This window comes from Festucalex cinctus, chromosome 8 (genome assembly GCF_051991245.1).
Source record: "Festucalex cinctus isolate MCC-2025b chromosome 8, RoL_Fcin_1.0, whole genome shotgun sequence".
NCBI classification, from domain to species: domain Eukaryota; kingdom Metazoa; phylum Chordata; class Actinopteri; order Syngnathiformes; family Syngnathidae; genus Festucalex; species Festucalex cinctus.
In genome coordinates, this window is record NC_135418.1 from 18,300,446 (window position 1) to 18,318,991 (window position 18,546).

General features: G+C 40.0%; 3 protein-coding genes and 2 long non-coding RNA genes across 7 annotated transcripts in view; 4 read left to right on the top strand and 1 right to left on the bottom strand.

Annotated features, from left to right (window-relative positions):
* The window catches only part of c1galt1lb (core 1 synthase, glycoprotein-N-acetylgalactosamine 3-beta-galactosyltransferase 1, like b), a 7,369-nt gene extending 3,651 nt beyond the window's left edge, over positions 1 to 3,718 (top strand). For both annotated transcript variants that reach the window (XM_077529896.1, XM_077529897.1), the window contains exon 4: positions 629 to 3,718. In XM_077529896.1, coding sequence (XP_077386022.1) covers positions 629 to 940 — 312 coding nt within the window. In that variant the 3' untranslated portion in view covers positions 941 to 3,718. The remainder of the gene's footprint in view (positions 1 to 628) is intronic.
* Positions 1 to 10,698, bottom strand: part of LOC144023940 (uncharacterized) — a 16,087-nt gene extending 5,389 nt beyond the window's left edge. Inside the window, exons 1-3 of one of the 2 annotated variants that reach the window (XR_013284644.1) lie at positions 10,402 to 10,698; positions 8,946 to 9,098; positions 2,232 to 2,298 (exon numbers count right to left, since the gene is read on the bottom strand). This is a non-coding gene — a long non-coding RNA (uncharacterized LOC144023940). The remainder of the gene's footprint in view (positions 1 to 2,231; positions 2,299 to 8,945; positions 9,099 to 10,401) is intronic. The other variant, XR_013284643.1, reaches the window with a different exon arrangement.
* apof (apolipoprotein F) lies at positions 4,173 to 6,187 on the top strand. Its single transcript, XM_077529894.1, has 2 exons — positions 4,173 to 4,733; positions 4,897 to 6,187. The coding sequence occupies exon 2, from the start codon at positions 4,907 to 4,909 to the stop codon at positions 6,158 to 6,160; it is 1,254 nt and encodes a 417-aa protein (XP_077386020.1). The 5' UTR covers positions 4,173 to 4,733; positions 4,897 to 4,906; the 3' UTR covers positions 6,161 to 6,187.
* Positions 7,064 to 16,621, top strand: LOC144023933 (proliferation-associated protein 2G4). Its single transcript, XM_077529898.1, has 13 exons — positions 7,064 to 8,308; positions 11,008 to 11,136; positions 11,221 to 11,326; positions 12,483 to 12,552; positions 12,644 to 12,736; positions 12,813 to 12,876; positions 12,984 to 13,062; positions 13,978 to 14,056; positions 14,261 to 14,394; positions 14,466 to 14,560; positions 14,633 to 14,760; positions 15,426 to 15,479; positions 15,642 to 16,621. The coding sequence occupies exons 1-13, from the start codon at positions 8,227 to 8,229 to the stop codon at positions 15,702 to 15,704; spliced, it is 1,176 nt and encodes a 391-aa protein (XP_077386024.1). The 5' UTR covers positions 7,064 to 8,226; the 3' UTR covers positions 15,705 to 16,621.
* A 325-nt stretch (positions 16,622 to 16,946) lies between these two features.
* On the top strand, positions 16,947 to 18,180 carry LOC144023711 (uncharacterized). Its single transcript, XR_013284595.1, has 4 exons — positions 16,947 to 17,063; positions 17,166 to 17,192; positions 17,618 to 17,640; positions 17,893 to 18,180. It is a non-coding gene; the product is annotated as an uncharacterized LOC144023711 (long non-coding RNA).
* Positions 18,181 to 18,546: the final 366 nt, after the last annotated feature.

Sequence of the window (18,546 nt, forward strand, 5' to 3'; positions counted from 1 at the left end):
TCGGACGGACAGGAGGTGGATTCACTGTGAAAGGTTAAAAAAAAAAAAGAGTAAATTATAACATAACATTAATCCAACGACTATAAAGTTCCAACTATGATGTTAATCTGACCACTAGCTCGCAGCATAGCCGTATTATTAATAGCCACTTGTTGATATGATGTGTGTGAAGTTGTTTTTCATCAAAAAAAAAAAAAGAGAACATTTTATGTGAAATAGCTTTAGATGCGAATTGTTCAACATTTATCTGCTGACATAAAAAATATACAGAGTTAAAATGATTGTCCTGACTAAAACGTTGATAGTTTTTGTTGACTAAAACTAGACGAATAAAATTTTGTTTGACTAAACAAAATACTAAAATGCTAGACTTACAGTTGACTAAATAAAAACGAGTGAGGTTGACGAACTATGATAAAGACTAACAAGCGTGACTGAAACTGGACTAAAACTGAAACTAAATTTTAATGTCTGATAAAATTAACACTACATCCAGTAGCTTAATCGTGTTGACTGATTGGTTAGCCTAGGCAATTAATTACCTGGTAAAAAAAAATAAAAAAAATGATGATGCTTTGGTTTCTTTGCACTTTCTGTCACTTAACCACACTTTTAATTTCCTCCCCAGGGTCCTAACTGCTGCTCAGACCTGTCCGTGTCTTTCCACTACATGCATGACGCCAACATGTATTTGCTGGAGTACTACGTGTATCACCTGCGTGCCTTTGGCTACAAATACCGTTACCAGCCCCCCACCCCACGCGGCTACACCTATGAGCAGTCAAACTCCAAGAATGCTGCTGCTGATGATGATGTTGCCGATAAAAAGAACAAATATGATACTCAGGAAAAGGACCAAAAAGAAGGTGTAAAGAGTAAAAAGGAATCAGATGATTCTCTGCCTCCAGCTGCCAAACAGTCGGAACATGTAAGTGTGTGAATTAATTGGGTCATTAATGAAGAATCTGTTGGCTCATGTGAAACTAATCTTAAACATCAGCCTCACCTTTGTTTTTCAAGTTTGTCAAGTCATGTCAGTGCAGACAAAATCAGCTGCATTTTATATCCCTGTGCATACCAGCTGGAGCTGTGCCATTGTTCAAAATATTTCTTAAGGTAACAAACCCGATTGGCTCCCTTCCTTACATTTGTTAGCGTCACTGCTACACGCCTTGAACTAACCAAACAACGTTTGCCACAGCTGCCGAGAGTGTCACATAAAATGAATGATCAACCATTGTTCACACATGTCATCGTGGCAGGACGCTTACTGAGGGATGGGCCTTTTGAAAATATTTTCTTAAGCAAAAAAAAATCTGGACAGGTAACAATGCTTAAATACTAATTAATGGTTTAACTTGAGTTGAACGGCCTTGTCGAAGTAATTAAGCGTGAGTGAAAGTGAACAAAAAATAACAAGGATAAGGTTTCGCATTTAAGTGACTTAATAACATAATTGAAGGTAATTTGAGCAAATGTATTATTTCAGAAGTGTATATCATCAAACTGGTACACCTTGGCATTACCCAAAAAGTTGCTCTGGATTGGTGACCTCTAGTTTATGATTTGCTTCTTTCTCTTTCCATAGCATTCACGTTGCTGTATGTACTTCACCTTTTTTTGCACCTTTTTTAGTTCACAGATTATCCTACAAAATTATGCTGCATTCGTGGAAGGTGTGAAGTCAGACTTTTCCGACTTCATACCAGGAAGTAACGCCCCTTTTGAATTGGAGTAACTTGTGAAGTCGGGGAAAAATGGACCCCAAACTCATCGACCGGTTTAAATCTATCTGACGTCACTCGACAAGGACAAGTCCCGTAGAGACAGATCGTGAATCACAAAACATAATTTACACAATTATAAAGATGTATATCTATTTATTTATTATACCATTAATCCAGTAATTGTAGTAATATAAAAAGTTACTTTTTATAACCAAAAATGATTTCGACTGGCTGTTAACCACAAAAATTTGTTGGAATCAGCCATCTTTGCTGTTTTACATTTCCTGGAATGTTTTGAGGTCGGGACTGGGACATTAATGGGAAATCTACAAATTCCCACCTTCCTCGAATGCAGCATAAAGTGCATCAGAACAGCATTTCATTGCCCTTTGCACAGAACCCAGCGACACATTTTGTCACAATTGTGACCGTCCACATAACCACACGACATACTGGACATACAACAGGCAGAATACATGAATGAGGAACACAGCCCTGTCCTACCTTTTGTAGTATCCCTTAAAAACTGTCCAGTTTATTTCAGTACACCTTGTCCCAAAACGAAATCTGTCTTGCAGACACGGTAAAAGACAATTAGAACACATTAGAAACAAATACATTAAACACTGAAGGAAAAAGTACATCATACACATTTTTAATGATCAGAAACGGATACATTGATTTATTATAGACATCCCAAATTGCACTGTGCTTGCCAACATCTGTCAAGCTTCCGTCCAGACTACGCAATGGTGGACACCATTTGAACGTCTTATTTGTCTTGTTTGACGAAGAAAATGGAATATTCTCGCTCGACTGCATACTTTCAGGATGTTGATCCGTCTCCGGAGGTTAAACAAACCTTTCCACTGGTGCGTTCTTCCAAAGAAAGGAGGCCTCTACTAAACCGGCTGTGTGAAAAGGACTAACTTGGACTAAGCACCCATCACAACCTTTGTCGGTTCTACCACAGCAAGTGTGTGAATTTTCGCACTGTATTGTCACCTTGAGGGTAAAATGAACGAATTCAAGCCTTCCAATGATGAGCATGGCTTTTCCCTGCCGGTGTTTTACTTCACTTTGTGAGCGTTTCGATGAGGACATATTTTTCGGATCTTTAAAGTAATGTGGTTGACACTTGGGTATTTTTTGTAGCTTGTGCAATTTGAACTGTCAAACCGAAGACGCTCATTCTTAAATATAGTGTCGTGGCAGATTTTTTATTTTTTTTTAATTAAATCAAATATAAATTGTAATGTATTTTTGCAAAAGAACCCGCTGGATATCTTCTTGCCACTAATTTACTGTAGCTATTTTCCTCACTGAACATGTGGGTACTTATTCAAATGGCTTTTGGAAAGTTTACCAGCATAGCTTCATTTTGTCTAATAGCACACAAGTTCATCACTTAGATTTCTGTGTGTATAGAGAGCAACTTTTTTTTTTTTTTTTCTCCATAGGCTGCAAAGCGCAGGTCTCTTTCTGTGTTCATCTTGTATGGGAACAGCATTTGTAAAGAGTGAGTCATTTGGCAAGTTCATTTTTACTAAAGCAAACTGAACAATTAAAGGCAGCTGTTAGGGGGTGTTTATATACATGTAGAACTGCAAGCGTGTGCAGCTGGTCATCAGCAATTTGTATTTTACTCATCAGCATCCTATGTAATCATTTTTGAAAATGAAATGAAATTGTCACTTTCCAAATTTCATTTAAGTACCTGCACCTTCCCTAGAAACGTTTATACAGATACAAGCATTTTTATTTTATTTTTTTTAACGATCAAAATTGATTTTGATTTCTTGACAATCTGTTCCTGATAACAAAAATGGCGCTTAAGGGATAGGTGTACAGTACTGTAATTGTATGTTTGCAATGTATTTATGACAGTATTGATGTTTTTGAATTGAGTATATTTTTAGAGTGAGTGTGTGGTCAGCCTATTTGCAGGAACTGGTACGTTAATCACGATAAATAAAGTGTTTTTGATTGTGCATATGTTTTATGACTGTTTTCTTTGTTTCCAAATACAAAGAATGTAAATGTTAACATTTCAAACTTAACATAAAACCCATTATCTGCATGGTCAACGCTTAAAGTACCTCAATCTAGCTGCTGTATATTACAGATAAAATAAATTCATCGTCTTAGTCACCCATATCAGGTGTTAATCGAATGTGGTGATATTTATTTATTTACATTTTAATCAAAATCCAATTATTTGGCAATTGTTTGTATTGTTTTTCTTGGTCATTGGAAGGCAGGGTTTCCAAAATAAATAGAGCCTTGAATTGGCGCAAAGCTACTGTACTTGCGGTAAATATTTTTGGATCCCAACACTGAACATTGCTCATACAGGTGTAAAATGAAACCTTGATGGATACAATTTGATTTTTTTTTTTTTTCCTTAGTTGCAATTTGAGCATTCAGCTGATTTCTGGGTTTGCTATTCATGTGCACGTCATACAGCTGGCTGGTTCTGATGGTAGGATACGGTACGCAATGAAGCGTAAAGCGAGTAGTGCAAACTTAAAGTCCTGAAAGTGACATTCTTCAATAAACGAAAGAACAGGGACACTTCAACCATTTCCCTCACTTCCCTTTCGGACTGCAGGAGATAAATTAGCTGGCGGCACGAGGGGAAAGTGCTTTCAAGTATTTGGGTCAAAAACAAAACCTGGTGAGAGGATGAGAGGCAAGCGGGGCAGACAAACAAAACTGCCTTCGCAACACATGGACTTTATCCCCACATGAATCAATATTCCAGGCCTCATCTCCCCCGTGAGCCATGGGGCCAAAGAGAAGAGCGAGCTGAAAAGACAGATAATGTTGAAAGAGGAGGGCTATGGGATGTCCTGGAAAGAAAGGGATTCTCATTGGCGGATCGGGAAAAGAGAGCTTGGAGTTTGAGGCGAACCCGTGCAGAGGACCTATAGAAGAATCGTACAATCGGCAGTCTTCTCAGTTTTAATCTAGACTACCCTGTGGACTCTGCTTCTATTTGCTGAGGTAAGGAGAACAAACTTTAATCTACAGGGTAGTTGGACTACTGGGCATTAAATTATTTTCCTGCAACTAACTTTATAACTTGGTCAAATATCTGTCAAGAAGTATTTTTTGTTTTGTTTTTTTAGCAGAAATTGACTGTGTATGTTTTGTTTCTTTGCAATAGTATCTTCAGAATGATGGCCTCCAAGTTGAAGTGGATGATTCTGGTCTTTCTCCTGCTAAATGACCAAGCTCTATGCAAGGTGCAGCCTTCTCCGTGGTCGCCAGCAAGTGGCATTCTTGGAGCTGGAGTGACGGCCCAACTATATCCTCAAACACAGCCACAGTTTGGCCTCCCAGTTGCAGCAAAACCTGATTCTGAATCGATGCTTAGACCTGCAGAGAAGATCCTAAATTCAGCCAAACACATCGTATCCGTCCTCAAGGCAAAGCTACAAGGGAAGATCATAGAGCTCCGAAATGAGAGGAATATAAATTGTTGGGAGCTGTTGTCAGCCAGTGGTCTTGATGACCCTTTATCGTCCAGGTTCCCTCAGGAGCTTCTGGGTCTGTCTTTGGTGCCGGTGTTGGTGGTGGCCGACTGCCCACAGGAGGCGCACACTCTTGTGGTCAAGCTGTACAACCTGCTGGGGGTGGCGGATACCAACGAACTCCTGCTGGAAGTGGAAGACCTGATCCAGAAGACAAAGTCACCATCTAAACCTATAACGTCCACTCCAGCTGAGCGCCACCTCGATGCTGTCATGTTCAACATTCAGCAGATGGCCACGGTGGGAAAGGGTTCAGGACGAGCTAAGATGAGGCTAAATTGCGAGGGTTGGACCAACGTTAATGGAACCATGCTGCTTGGAGTCGTTGTCCCAGATACCAACGGTGGACTGGAGGAGGCTATGAACACCTGTGAGAGGATGGGGGTCATGTGTGCTGGGGTCACAAGCGGCGGGCTCCCTGGACGATATCAGGCAGTGTTTAAGAAAGGCAGTCGCATCCTACCTTCCCAAGCCTCTGACTGTTGGATCCACCAGTGCAGTGCAGAGCTTTCGCGTACCGACGCCTCCGCTCGACGACTGCGGCGCCACCTCCAGAGGACATGCATCAACCAAAAAGAGGAGCGTGTGTACAAAGTGATGGAGTGGATCCCCGCAGTCAGCACCCTCTACAACTTGGGCACGGCTGTGTATTACGCGTCGGTCAACTGCTCCGAAGCGGCAAAAGAAAGAGCCGTGCTCACGGCCGTGGACCTCGGCACAGACGCCCTCATGGTCGCCACGGGCGGCGCTGCCGGCGTGGCTGGTTACGCTCTCGGGGCCGGTGTCAAGACTGGTGTCAAGGCTGGGGTCAAGTACCTACTTGGCTCCTTGAAACAGGAAGAAGACGTGTTGGTGAACCAGGCCAAATTTGAAGAGGGGGTCTTTACTGTACCGTAAACTAAACGAGCCATCCTCACTGTGAAATCCTCATTGTTACATTCTCCTTTCATGTAGTTTTAACCTACTTTCCACTCTACAAAGTTTTTTAGTACACTTTATAGAACTTGATTACACTACAATGTCACACTTCCAGGTGGCAAAATACAAAGCATTCACCAATGGCACCAAATCACTTTCTTGCCATCCAGAGCCTGGTGCCTATTGTTTACAAATATTGTGAAATTGTTTATGTTGCATTGTGTTTCCATCCATCCATCCAGCCATCCATCCATTTTCTTGACCGCTTACTGCTCACAAGGGTCGCGGGGGTGCTGGAGCCTATCCCAGCTGGCTTCGGGCAGTAGGCCGGGTACACCCTGGTCTGGTTGCCAGCCAATCGCAGGGCACACAGAGACGAAAAACCATCTACACACAAGCACACCTATGGACAGTTCTGAGCGCCCAATTAACTTGTCATGCATATCTTTGGAATGTGGGAGGATACCGGAGTACCCGGAGAAGACCCAGGCATGGGGAAAACATGCAAACTCCACCCAGGAAGGCCAAAGCCTGGACTCGATCTTGCGTCCTCAGCACTGGGAGGCGGATGTGCTTACCGTGCTGCCCTGCATTGTGTTTGACATTGAGAAAAGCTTTACTAATCATTGGATATTCAATTTTTCAAAGTAACTTATCAGCTAATACAAGAAATGCAAGTCTGCATTGTCTACTTCTGGAACCCTAACAAAGCCTTACCCACTGCCCCCCACTCCCCTAAATTAAATTTCTCTTTGAGGTATTTTAATTTGTATAGACTAATAGAAGCTGTGATTGCCTGGCAACCAGTTCAGGGTGTACCCCACCTACTTCCCGAAGGCAGCTGGGATAGGCTCCAGCACCCCCGCGACCCTTGTGAGCAGCAAGCGGTTAAGAAAATGGATGGATAATAAATAGATTTAAAAATGTTACTTACTTAAATGAGCATTTTCTATGTAATCAACATTCATTTGTTTAGAAATGCTAGTCGCAAATTAATGTTCACGTTTGAAAATGTTTGACTATTGTTTCCTTAAAATTAATGTTAAAAAATAATATTCTATGATATAAATTTTGGATTGTATCCAGTTTTTCTGTTTGTGCTTATTTTTCATCACAACTCATGTACATGTCACAAATTCCATGAACAATAGACCGTCGCTGTTAAGCATTTTTTGTCATGTTTCTTTGAGTAACGAAGTCAAACATCAAACCTGAACATTTTTATTTCCAACAAATTAATTTAACCTATCCAATGTATTATTAATAATAATAAAAAATTTACTTAAACAAACTACCACCATAATAAACTTTGCGAAATAAGTAACTATTTGGCGTTGAAAATTATTTTCAAAAGGCATAATTTTCCTATGTAGGTCGAAGATTGCTTGGAGGTCAGATCAAGAATAGAGCAAGAGTTGACATTTGAGTGTCCTGTACTGGGAGAGAGAAAAAAAACGTTAAGTGTGACATCTAGTGGTTAAAATCGCACCCTCGTAGATTTTTGGTAGATCAACACGTGTGGTGAATTTAATGTACATTAGTATGTACAATACCGGGAGTACAAAAAAAATTATATGTATGGATGGATGGATGGAAAGGCTGCACGGCACGCTTTTCGCCCGGTCAATTTTCCCAAAAATTATCAACTCAAACCTTTACTTTCTTCAGGGCAATAGTACTAGAATCATACAATATCATGAAACAAACAGAAATGAGATGGGTTCTGATCAGCCAGCAGTCAGGCACTGACGACTATGCAACTGACACAACCAGCATGGCGGGCGCGCTGACATGTAGTCCAAACGGTCTATGTTAAACTATTGTAAATCTATGGGAGAGAAGGTCACACACATTTTGGCGGGTCTTGTCGTCATCCTGAGTAGGTGCGTCAGTTTCAAGTGGGAGGGGCTTGGGGGGTGGACTGGGTCCGGTGTGGCGGTGGCGGCAACCCGGCTGAGTGGAGAGGCTAGTCGACAGGAGCCGGAGCGGATCAGCGGAAATTTGTGTCACTTTACGCTCGAGTCGCAACTACCAACTCTGTCGATATGTCCGACGACGAGCAAGAGCAGACCATTGCCGAGGACCTTGTGGTCACCAAGTACAAGATGGGGGGCGACATAGCCAACCGTAAGTGCTGTGCAAGCTGCTCTGCTCTGCTCATGTTGGCCTGTTCAAATGCAGCCATGTGGTTTACATGCGAGGCACACGTATGCTACGCGAACTAGCTCCTAGCATGCTAACTAGCTAACAGGTGCAGGCAACGCTCTTCTTCCAGCCTCGTGTAATATTCGCTATGTTGTTGATTTTGACGCCAATGTGCAAATAACATTAAACGAATTGGGTGCTAATGGGAAGTTAGCTTCTTCATTCAACTAATGTGCCTTACTGAAATGTACAACTCAACCATGCTCTTGCACTATCACCATGAACTTTGATTTTTGACAACTTTTACTCACAGGTAACATACAATTTTAACCGATGGTAATTGAAATTGTGCAAATGTGTCATATTGATCTGAATTGGCTTTTTTTTATGTTTAGGTGAGCATTAATTGAGTGTTAAACAAGTGTTTTCCAACTTCACAAGTAACACATTTTATATTTGGAAAATATAGAAAAACACCAAAAACAAAATACAAAAATATCTACTGAATATTGATATATTGGCGAATTGTACATTTGCCACCTAGCAAAAGGATAATCGATAATAAACAGCTTGCAGCGTCCACCAGCACCCATAACTGCTGGCATTTTCCTGCCCCTACCTTTAGGACCAAATCTGCCGTGGTTGGAAGTGGAACACAATCCGCCATCCCATTGATGGTGGGCCGTCACCGCGGCTGCAGTGTTTGTAGTGTCCTGGTTGTGAATTGGTCAGGAAAATCCCATCTGTCTCCTCAGCAAGCGCACAGTAGTTCCTGGAGGAGGAAATGTGTTGCACACCAACAACAATTTGTGGGTGATCAGGAATCAGGGATCACCAGAGTCCACCACAGCCAGCATCCTTTCCATCAATTGAGCCAAATGGCTGATTAGTTTCCCCTTCAAACGTTATCGAAGGAATCCGAAGTTTCCGATGTTGTGAAAGTAACCTGAATGCACCATTTTGATTGCGTAGCATTGGCAACTTGCAAGTGTGTAGCGCATGTTATTCGGGTTATTCTGTTGTCCCTAAGCATCCTTTAAGTTGTTTAATGACACAGTTGGGGTTAACTATAAAACTAAATGCACAATGTTAAAAATTACATCCACAGTATATTTAAATACAAAACATGCTTCACTTTTTAAAACATCGCTAGCCTAGCGTTAACAGGAAGTTAGCACATGCTAACAGGAAGACCGTGGGAGTGTTTTTCCTTCAAATAACGAATATCCACACACAAATCTTGTGGGAACACATACCCACAGATTAGATAACACTAAGCAAAGGCACAAATTCTTCCCAATGTGTGAAAAACTTTAATAGAATTCAATCCCAACTTTCTTCTGTTCTCATTTTAAGCGTGTACAACATGGATGGCACGGTACCACACTGCCCCTAAGAGGCCGAAACGTGCAGGAGCACCCGCTATTTGTTTTGCAATTACTGTTTTAGTATACAGTATTTTTATTTTAACTTTTAAAATTTAGAGTCACATAGTTTTCTTTTCCTCAAAATTCCAAAATAGAAATATAACCAAGGACTTTTTTTTTTTTTTTTGCTTCATTTTTAAAACAAATAAAAATAATAAATAACGAATATCCACATTTCACACACAAATCTTGTGGGAACACATACCCACAGATTAGATACCACTACCATGAAGGCATAAATTCTTCCTAATGTGTGAAACACATGAATAGAATTCAATCGCAACTTTCTTCTGTATTCACTTTAAGTGTGTACGCCATGGATGCACGGCACCACACTGCCCCCAAGAGGCCAAAACACACAGGGATAGTCAGTATTTGTTCTTACTGTTTTTTCAGTTGCTATTATTTTTGTTTATTCTTATTTCACTTTCATATTGTTTTTATTATGTCATTGTCTTTTTGTTATATTATATAGTTGATATTTCAAGGATTCAAAGACGTTAATCAAAATTCAAGGATGCAAATAGTTATCATATCATGAGGTTCATATTGTGATAATTATATTGTGACGTTTGGATATCATTGCGTCCCTATTTCAATGAGTCTTGAAAAGTAGTCAAGTCTAAGTATGACTTAAACGCATCGTACTTGCTTGTAGCTGGTGGAGCCTCCAGCAGCGCCGTCGCTCTGGCTGTCATCGAGGCATCCAAAGCTGTCACCACATGGAAGTGTCTCGTAATATCCTGTTATTCCTTCGAGCTTGAACTAGGCCTCGATGTCCTCAAGCCATGGCCGTGCGTTGTCGCCAAAAGTCGGGCAAGTTTTCCTTTGCGGCAGAGATGCTTGACCGTTCTCATAGCAAGCAACAAACTACTACCTCAACCTTTGATGTCTATCATGTCTTTGATTGAGAGAAATGGCTTACTCCCAACTCGCTCTTAAAGGCATATGTACCTCGTTTTTATGGCTCACCTCATGATTCTTGATGTTAGTCATTGACATTTAGCGGTACACCTTCACATGATAATATAATGAGATCAAATAGCAAAACAAAATATTATTTTTTAATCTTGTCGAAAAGATCATCTTGACTTTGTGCTTGCGTTCCATGGAAGTAGGTAAATAAACTGTAAACAGCCCACTTGAATTAAGGTGGAAGTGGGTAGCAATGACATCATCATTCAAGCAGGTTTTTATTTACATTTACATTTCTTAATGCTTCCAATTTTTACTTGTTTCCCCCCCCCCTGGCAGAGGCTCTTCGTCTGGTTGTGGAAGCAGCCAAGCCCGGCGTGTCTGTGCTCAGCCTGTGCGACAAAGGTGACGCCTACATCATGGCTGAAACTGGTAAGGTGTTCAAGAAGGAGAAGGACATGAAGAAAGGTAGGACGGTCGTACAGGCGAGCTCCTCAACGAAGCGAAGCTGTGGATGAAAACATGAAAACGATTCTCTCTTCCTTTTTGCAGGCATTGCCTTTCCTACCAGCGTCTCGGTTAATAACTGTGTTTGTCACTTCTCGCCCCTGAAGAGTGACCCTGACTACACGCTTAAAGATGGCGATCTGGTCAAAATGTAGGCACCTCCCCCTTTTCTCTGTGTCTTGAGCGTTTTTGTCCATATCCTCTTTGTGTCCTAGCTCCGATAGCTTTTTACTTTACCTTCGCTGATATACAACAGGAGTGAACCTCTCATTTTACAAGAATATGTAAATATGTTTTTTTTTTTTTTTTTGTTTGGTTTTTTTTGGCCATACCAACACATTTCCACATGACATTGCACAAAATACAGGATGTGTTCAAGAATAAAGTATTCAGTGTGAAGGGATGAATGGGCGTAAGGCTATGATCACAATTTTTAGTTGAGTGAAAAAAAAAATCAGTTTTAAAATCAATGAATAATCGTTTTATTAATCGTGATTATTTTTCCCATAACTGTCCAGCCCTACCTGCTAAACCAAGGCTTCAAATAAGCAGTTTCGCATCGCAGGTTGCGAGTCAAAATTGACATTTTGTGCCTCACCAAAACACGTTGAATAGCAAAACAGAGAATCACACACTTTTAAGTTTTTCTGCTAGCTAAATATGATGCTGAATTGCTCCTAGGTCAGTAATCTTCGCTTCCATGGCGGGGAATAGGGGTGTTAAAAAAAATCGATTCGGCGATATATCGCGATACTACATCGCGCGATTCTCGAATCGATTCAATAATAGGCAAAATCGATTTTTTTTTTTTTTTTTTTTTTTTTTTTTTTTAGGATTCACACCTTAAGCATGGAAGAATGTTATATGAACGGAACATTAAGCCTTAATATTTTATTTTAATGCTGTTTAAACATGAAACAGATTACAACCTCTATAAGACTGAAATTTCAGATAAATAAATAATACATTTTCATATAAATCTAACACTCTACAAGCTTACTGATTAGTATTTTCTAAATTTGAATGAAAAAAAATCGCAACAATCGACTTATAAATTCGTATCGGGATTAATCGGTATCGAATCGAATCGTGACCTGTGAATCGTGATACGAATCGAATCGTCAGGTACGAGGCAATTCACACCCCTAGCGGGGAATAAGATACACTTGTCAAGTTTTTTTATCACGAAGGGATAACAAGGAAAGACAGAAAAGTAATGCTAATTGTTAAGCTAACCCAATTTTCATGTAATTGTTTTGAACAGTGTTCATTTTAATCAAATGGATCTTGTGTCTTTGCTATTCCAGTGACCTCGGCGTTCACGTAGACGGATTCATTGCCAACGTTGCGCACAGCTTTGTGGTGGGAGCCACTAAGGTGAGGACACGTTAACATGACACGCGGGGTAGCGTTTAATTTGGTTTTAATCTCTGAAGAACAGCTCGTAAACCTCTTGACTTCTCTGCAGGAGAACCCCGTCACGGGACGCAAAGCCGACGTCATCAAAGCAGCCCACCTGTGCGCCGAAGCCGCTCTTCGCCTCGTCAAACCTGGTAACCAGGTACGTCTGCATCATGTGATTTCCAATCCACCAAAGTAGTCGATGCTGCATGGTCATAAATTTTGCTCAAATACAGAACACTCAGGTGACAGAGGCTTGGGGCAAGATCTCCCAGTCGTTTAAATGCTCACCTATTGAGGGTGAGTACATATCAATGTGTTTGTGTCATTGATCTTGATACATGTTATGTATCTTTGTATTTTTCTGGATTTCAGTATTGATCTGTAAAGGCTCTTATGTTTTGAAGGTATGTTGTCGCATCAATTAAAGCAGCATGTTATCGATGGAGAGAAGACCATCATTCAGAACCCAACAGACCAACAAAGGTTTGTTGTTGTTGTTTTTTTCCTTCAATATTTTTCAAGTTTGTTTGAAGTTGTGCTAGTTTTGACTCTACCCACAGCACAGTATAATGTTTTCCATGATGACAGTCGTTACAACAATCATGTCTTGCATTGGAAGAGCTAGGAAGGCATTTTAAAGTCGAAGTTCTCAAAATGTAGTCCAGGGAAAGCCATGGCTCTATTAGCCGTAGCTTGGGTGCTCAGAAGATAATTTGCAGAATTTTATTTTCATATGGCGCACCCATAAAACAAACATACTCAACAAATTACCTTTGTACCTTAGCTTTTGGCCAATTAAAAGATCTGATATGACTGAAGTATCACACAAATTTGTTATTCATCTATGCTTGACTTGCACCATTTCTGTGGTGGAAAGAGATTTAAAATAGGAGTCAACCTTTAAACGTTTCTTGACAATATGTTGTGTGTGACCTCAGTAGTCTAAACATGACATTCTGATTAATAAAACATTTATGGAATACGAGTTATGAAGCAAAATCCAGTCGTTTTTATCTATCTCAGGGGGCGGCCATTTTGCCACTTGCTGTCAACCAATCACAACTCACCTGTTTTCTGAAGCTGCGCTGTGATTGGTTGTTACCTGAGACCTGAGCAACTGTAATGTCATCATCAATCGGCAGCAAGTGGCAAAATGGCTGCCCCCTCAGATGGATAAAAACGGCTGTGTTTTTCTGCTTAACTCAGAATAACATATTTAGACTGCATAGAACATACTTTTGTCAAAAAAAAGTCCCTTTATTAATATGTCCACTTCATCGAGAAGTGCGAAACCCAAACCATCTTGAACGAGAAAATAAGGACATATTGAGGCTAAAACATTTTTAAAAAATAAAAAATGTTGTTGTGCTCCCCTTTTGACTATTTTGTCGACGCCAGGAAGGATCACGAGAAGGCAGAGTTTGAGGTGCACGAAGTTTACGCTGTGGACGTCTTGGTCAGCACGGGAGAAGGGAAGGTCAGTGACCTGATACTACAGCGAAGCCAATTCAAAAAAATTTCCCAGAATGCACAGGGAGGCACATTATCAATGTTGAATAGATTTTCACAATTCCTAAATAACTCTCTTTTAGAAAGGGAACTCGCACTTGTAATTGGCTAAATCGGTTAGGTTGGCATCACTGAAACTGTGCTGACCCCAAAAATGTTTGCTCACCATCAGGCCCGAGATGGAGGTCTAAGGACTACCATATATAAGAGGGACCCCAGTAAGCAGTATGGCCTGAAGATGAAGACTTCCCGTACTTTCTTCAGTGAGGTTGAACGCCGCTTTGATGCCATGCCCTTCACTCTGAGGTGAGAAAACGACCACCTTGCTTGAATTCCAAAATAGTTTTTAACACAAGCCTTCGTCTCGTTTCACGCAGAGCTTTCGAGGATGAGGCCAAAGCCCGGCTCGGAGTAGTGGAATGTGCCAAGCATGAGTTGCTGCAGCCCTTCAGCGTCCTACACGAGAAAGAGGGTAAGCATTTCTCCTCAGATGGGTTTTGGCTCTCTGAACTTTTCATTGATCTCCCACTTCTCTTTGTCTTAGGAGAGTTTGTCGCTCAGTTTAAGTTCACAGTGCTGCTGATGGCCAACGGGCCTCACAGGATCACCAGCGGGCCCTTTGAGTCAGAGTTATACAAGTCAGAGCATGAAGTCCAGGATGCCGAGCTAAAGGTGCGGATGTGATCTTGAGCTGAACAATGCGCAGGGTGTATTATTATTATTATTATTATTAGTATTAGTAGTAGTATTATTAGTATTATTATTAGTATTTTATTATTATCATTATTGTTATCATTATTGTTGTTGTTGTTATTATTATTAATTATTATTTATTTATTTATTTTTAAATGGGAAAGATCCCAGACAAGATTTTTTTTCCCCATTTTATTTATTTATTTATTTTATAAGTAAAAATTTGTTTAGCGAGTGCTTGATGGTGGCGGCGGATTCCAAAAAAGGGGCCTCAAGCTGTTTACCTTTCCCAGTTTAAGTTTACTGTGAAGTTAAACATAAAAAAGGACCAGTACTTAAAACCACCACGCCACCTTGAATGCCCACTAGCTCAATGCTAAACAAAATGCCATAGACAGGCTGTCAAATGTGTTAAAATGCTTTAAACAATTATGAATTGGGCTGGTGCGAAACAAACGTAGACAAACAGAGACATATTCTTTTTCAAGGACTGTTACTGCATCTTTTTTGTTCATTTCTGAGTGTTTCTATAATACTGCCCCCGTGCACACCAGAAGGAGCAAAAGTGCTGGAACGGATTAATGACATTTCCACTCATTTCAATTATACATATTATTTTACAATAACTCTTGTCTGTTTTCTAGACTTTACTACAGAGCTCTGCAAGCAGGAAAACGCAGAAGAAAAAGAAAAAGAAGGTATTTTCAAAAAGAATAGCTAATTTACAGGCCATCCTATTAAAATATTACTACCGGTATTTTTTTTATTATTATTATTAATTTTTTTTTAAATATATCAGCGTGGCTACTGTCAAAGCTTCACACTTGGCTCATCGACTTCTTTGCTGTCACTTCCTTCAGGCCTCAAAGACGGCGGAAAATGCAGCAGGACAGCCAAGTGAGGAAACAGAAGCAGCAGAATAATAAAAAAAAAAGAAGCTGCCTTTGCACCCATGCAAGAAGAGCCCAAAGAGAAGCAAGAAAACTAACTTGCGGTCCTGCAGTCATTCTGATGAGCTGATTTCACAATTTGTCCAATTTATAACAGCAAGCACTGGAACTGGAAGTGAATATTTCATAAGCGACGTTGTTTCTTGAGCTGTTGGATGCCTAACCCTTTACTGCATTACAGAAAAGGACAAAAACGATACATGACTGTGTTTGTAAAAATTAACCCCGCCCCCACCACCATACTAGATATAGCGGAAACACTCCCCTCTAAAATATCTCAAACTTATGGCATTAATAGGACTAACAGTTTGTTTTTGAAAAATTATTGGAGCTGTCAGCCATTTCCAATTGGAATACTGTACATGTGAGACCATTTTTCTCCTGATGAACCAAATTAATTGTAAGCTTGTCAGTCTGATCATCATGTTGGTCATCTGCTATTTGTTGAATGGACATGCAGTAAAGGGTTCTATTTGGTGCTCGTCATTCATGAAAACTGACACAATTGTTCCATAAGTGTAGAAGGCAAATGACAGTATTTTCAAGGTTTGTAGTGTTCTGTAGAAAACGTGTGTCATACTGATCGGATCATATTTTTCGAATAATAGAATATTCTCACTTTCAAGTTTAGAATTTAAAGGGAAAACGGGTGTTGGGGAACAAATGCTAAATTTACTGCCATTAATTCACGACGAGAAGCTATGCAGGTTTTATGCTGCTGAAGAGAATATCTCAGATTTGAGCAGTGGAGACGTGGGTCCAGATGTGTCCAAATGTGCAGTCCTGCAGTGTGGCCCAGTCAGTGGGCAAATGAATTTTCAAATAACTACAATAAACCTTTTCATATTTGTTTTCAATAAAGGCGCATTTATGCCTAACATTTACTATCATTTGTGATGTGCATTTCTACCTGTCTGTCCACCCAAGTACAATAGTCATAATTTGTTGTATAAGCATGCTATAACTGATAATATAACTAATAATGAACATAATATAGCATGAAAAACAAAAATTGTTCGGTTAAGTTTCTAGACACATTAATGCAATTTAACCATTTTCATAGGAAAAAAAAAAAGAAGCACGTTATCCTCATTTATAATTTACTTTATCGACTAATAAGTGTGTTCACTTTGAACATTTACGTGTAGATCATTTCGTGATACAGTAAGCTAACGAGTATGCTTCCGCTTAAAGTGTAAAACTACAACTCCCGTCATGCGTGCGTCATGCACTACACAGAATAGATGTCGCTTGAACATGACGTCACCATCCATATAAATAAAGCCTCCGTCTTTCGTCACATCCTCTTTCCATTGCCCTTCTCGCTGTGAGGTATTGAATCTTGTTTCCCCTCATCATAATCCATTCCAATCCTTAAAGTTTAATCATCATCATCCACAACCACTAATGTCGTTTTATTCCTCCCTTGCATAGGTTCATCTCCACACGATGAGAGCTAAGGTAAGATCGTTCTGTTTGTTGCCCACAATGAGACTCACTACCAGGAAACTACTGCTAATTTTGTCGTTACACATTGGTTAAATAAATCAAATTAACGCTTTTTATCGTTAACATTTTGTCGTCGTCGCCCTGTAAGACTTGTTGTGGCTCGTAAACTACTTGAGTGTAGTAAATAAAGTGTGAATAATAATAGTGTTTTTGCTAATGCTAATTGCAGGCCCAACTGTGTTGTATGCTCGTAAGGAAGAACCCGCGAATGTTTTACTTTAAACGTGGGTCTTCTGTCTGTTGTGTGATAAAGGATATTATAGGAATATTTGCTAAGTTAGTGTTGCGAACCACAACTAGTCGCTAACAGGCATGCTGCAGCACATGTAATGCACGTGTTGGTTTATATTAACCATTTTTTTTTTTTCTTCTTGCAGTGGAGGAAGAAGCGCATGCGCAGGTAAGCAAGAAGTGACTTGTTTTTGTATCGCATTAATGAATAAATCCCATTTGGATTTGGTTTGTATAGCAAGTTTTTGTAGGTTAATGTCGAAAGGTCGATTTTCAAAGTGAAGATTGTTGCCTAGGATGTTCAGCCTCGTTTGACTCTCACTTGCTATTACTTTTATTAAAACGTGTTCTAGGCTTTAACAACCAACGTGTCCTAAAAGTACTTTATTTACCCACCCCCACCCCCCTTTCCCCCTCTCAGGCTGAAGCGTAAAAGGAGAAAGATGAGGCAGAGGTCCAAGTAAACGGTCATCGTGCCGACTACAGCCTGTTGGACTTTCTTGTATGACTGAATCGGATGCTGGCCACCTCCATCTTGGTTTCTGATGACCACGCACCTCATCCACCTACCTGTGACGGTCTACAAGAGGGCACCGACCTGGCAGTAGACATCAGAGATGCAGCCATTTTGGTTTATGGACCATGCAACATCTTTTATCTGGCAATTGTCATTTTTGTGTCTTAAACAATAAATGAACACTGTTCCAAACTTTTCTAAAAGTCACTTCTTAGTCAACTTCAGATTGTACCTGAATGGTTTATCATCTTCATGCTTATGAAAATGAGTCTAAACAGGAGGAAATAAGTTGTGCTTGGATGTGCACGAGTAAGCTTGAAAGTGATTTAAAAATAGTGCACTGACCAGTCATGAGCACATCGGGCTATTTAGTTTCTATAAAGTATGAAGAAAAAAAATAATGCAGAACATGGACAAACTATAAATGTTATGAAGGGTTATTTGGATATCAACTGATTAGGAATAAGTATCATTTTAAGTGTAACTTTCAGTTTCAAGCTAATGCTTTACATGTGTTTTAACCCCTGTAATGTTAATGTCAAAACTACGTTAAGAGAA

What these genes read in the sequence shown, in the direction of transcription:
- apof (XM_077529894.1), top strand. Translation starts at nt 4,907, where the DNA reads ATGATGGCCTCCAAGTTGAAGTGGATGATTCTGGTCTTTCTCCTGCTA.
- LOC144023933 (XM_077529898.1), top strand. Translation starts at nt 8,227, where the DNA reads ATGTCCGACGACGAGCAAGAGCAGACCATTGCCGAGGACCTTGTGGTC. An exon ending in GATGGCGATCTGGTCAAAAT is followed by an intron (nt 11,327 to 12,482) that starts GTAGGCACCTCC and finishes TTGCTATTCCAG; the next exon opens with TGACCTCGGCGTTCACGTAG. An exon ending in TTGTGGTGGGAGCCACTAAG is followed by an intron (nt 12,553 to 12,643) that starts GTGAGGACACGT and finishes ACTTCTCTGCAG; the next exon opens with GAGAACCCCGTCACGGGACG.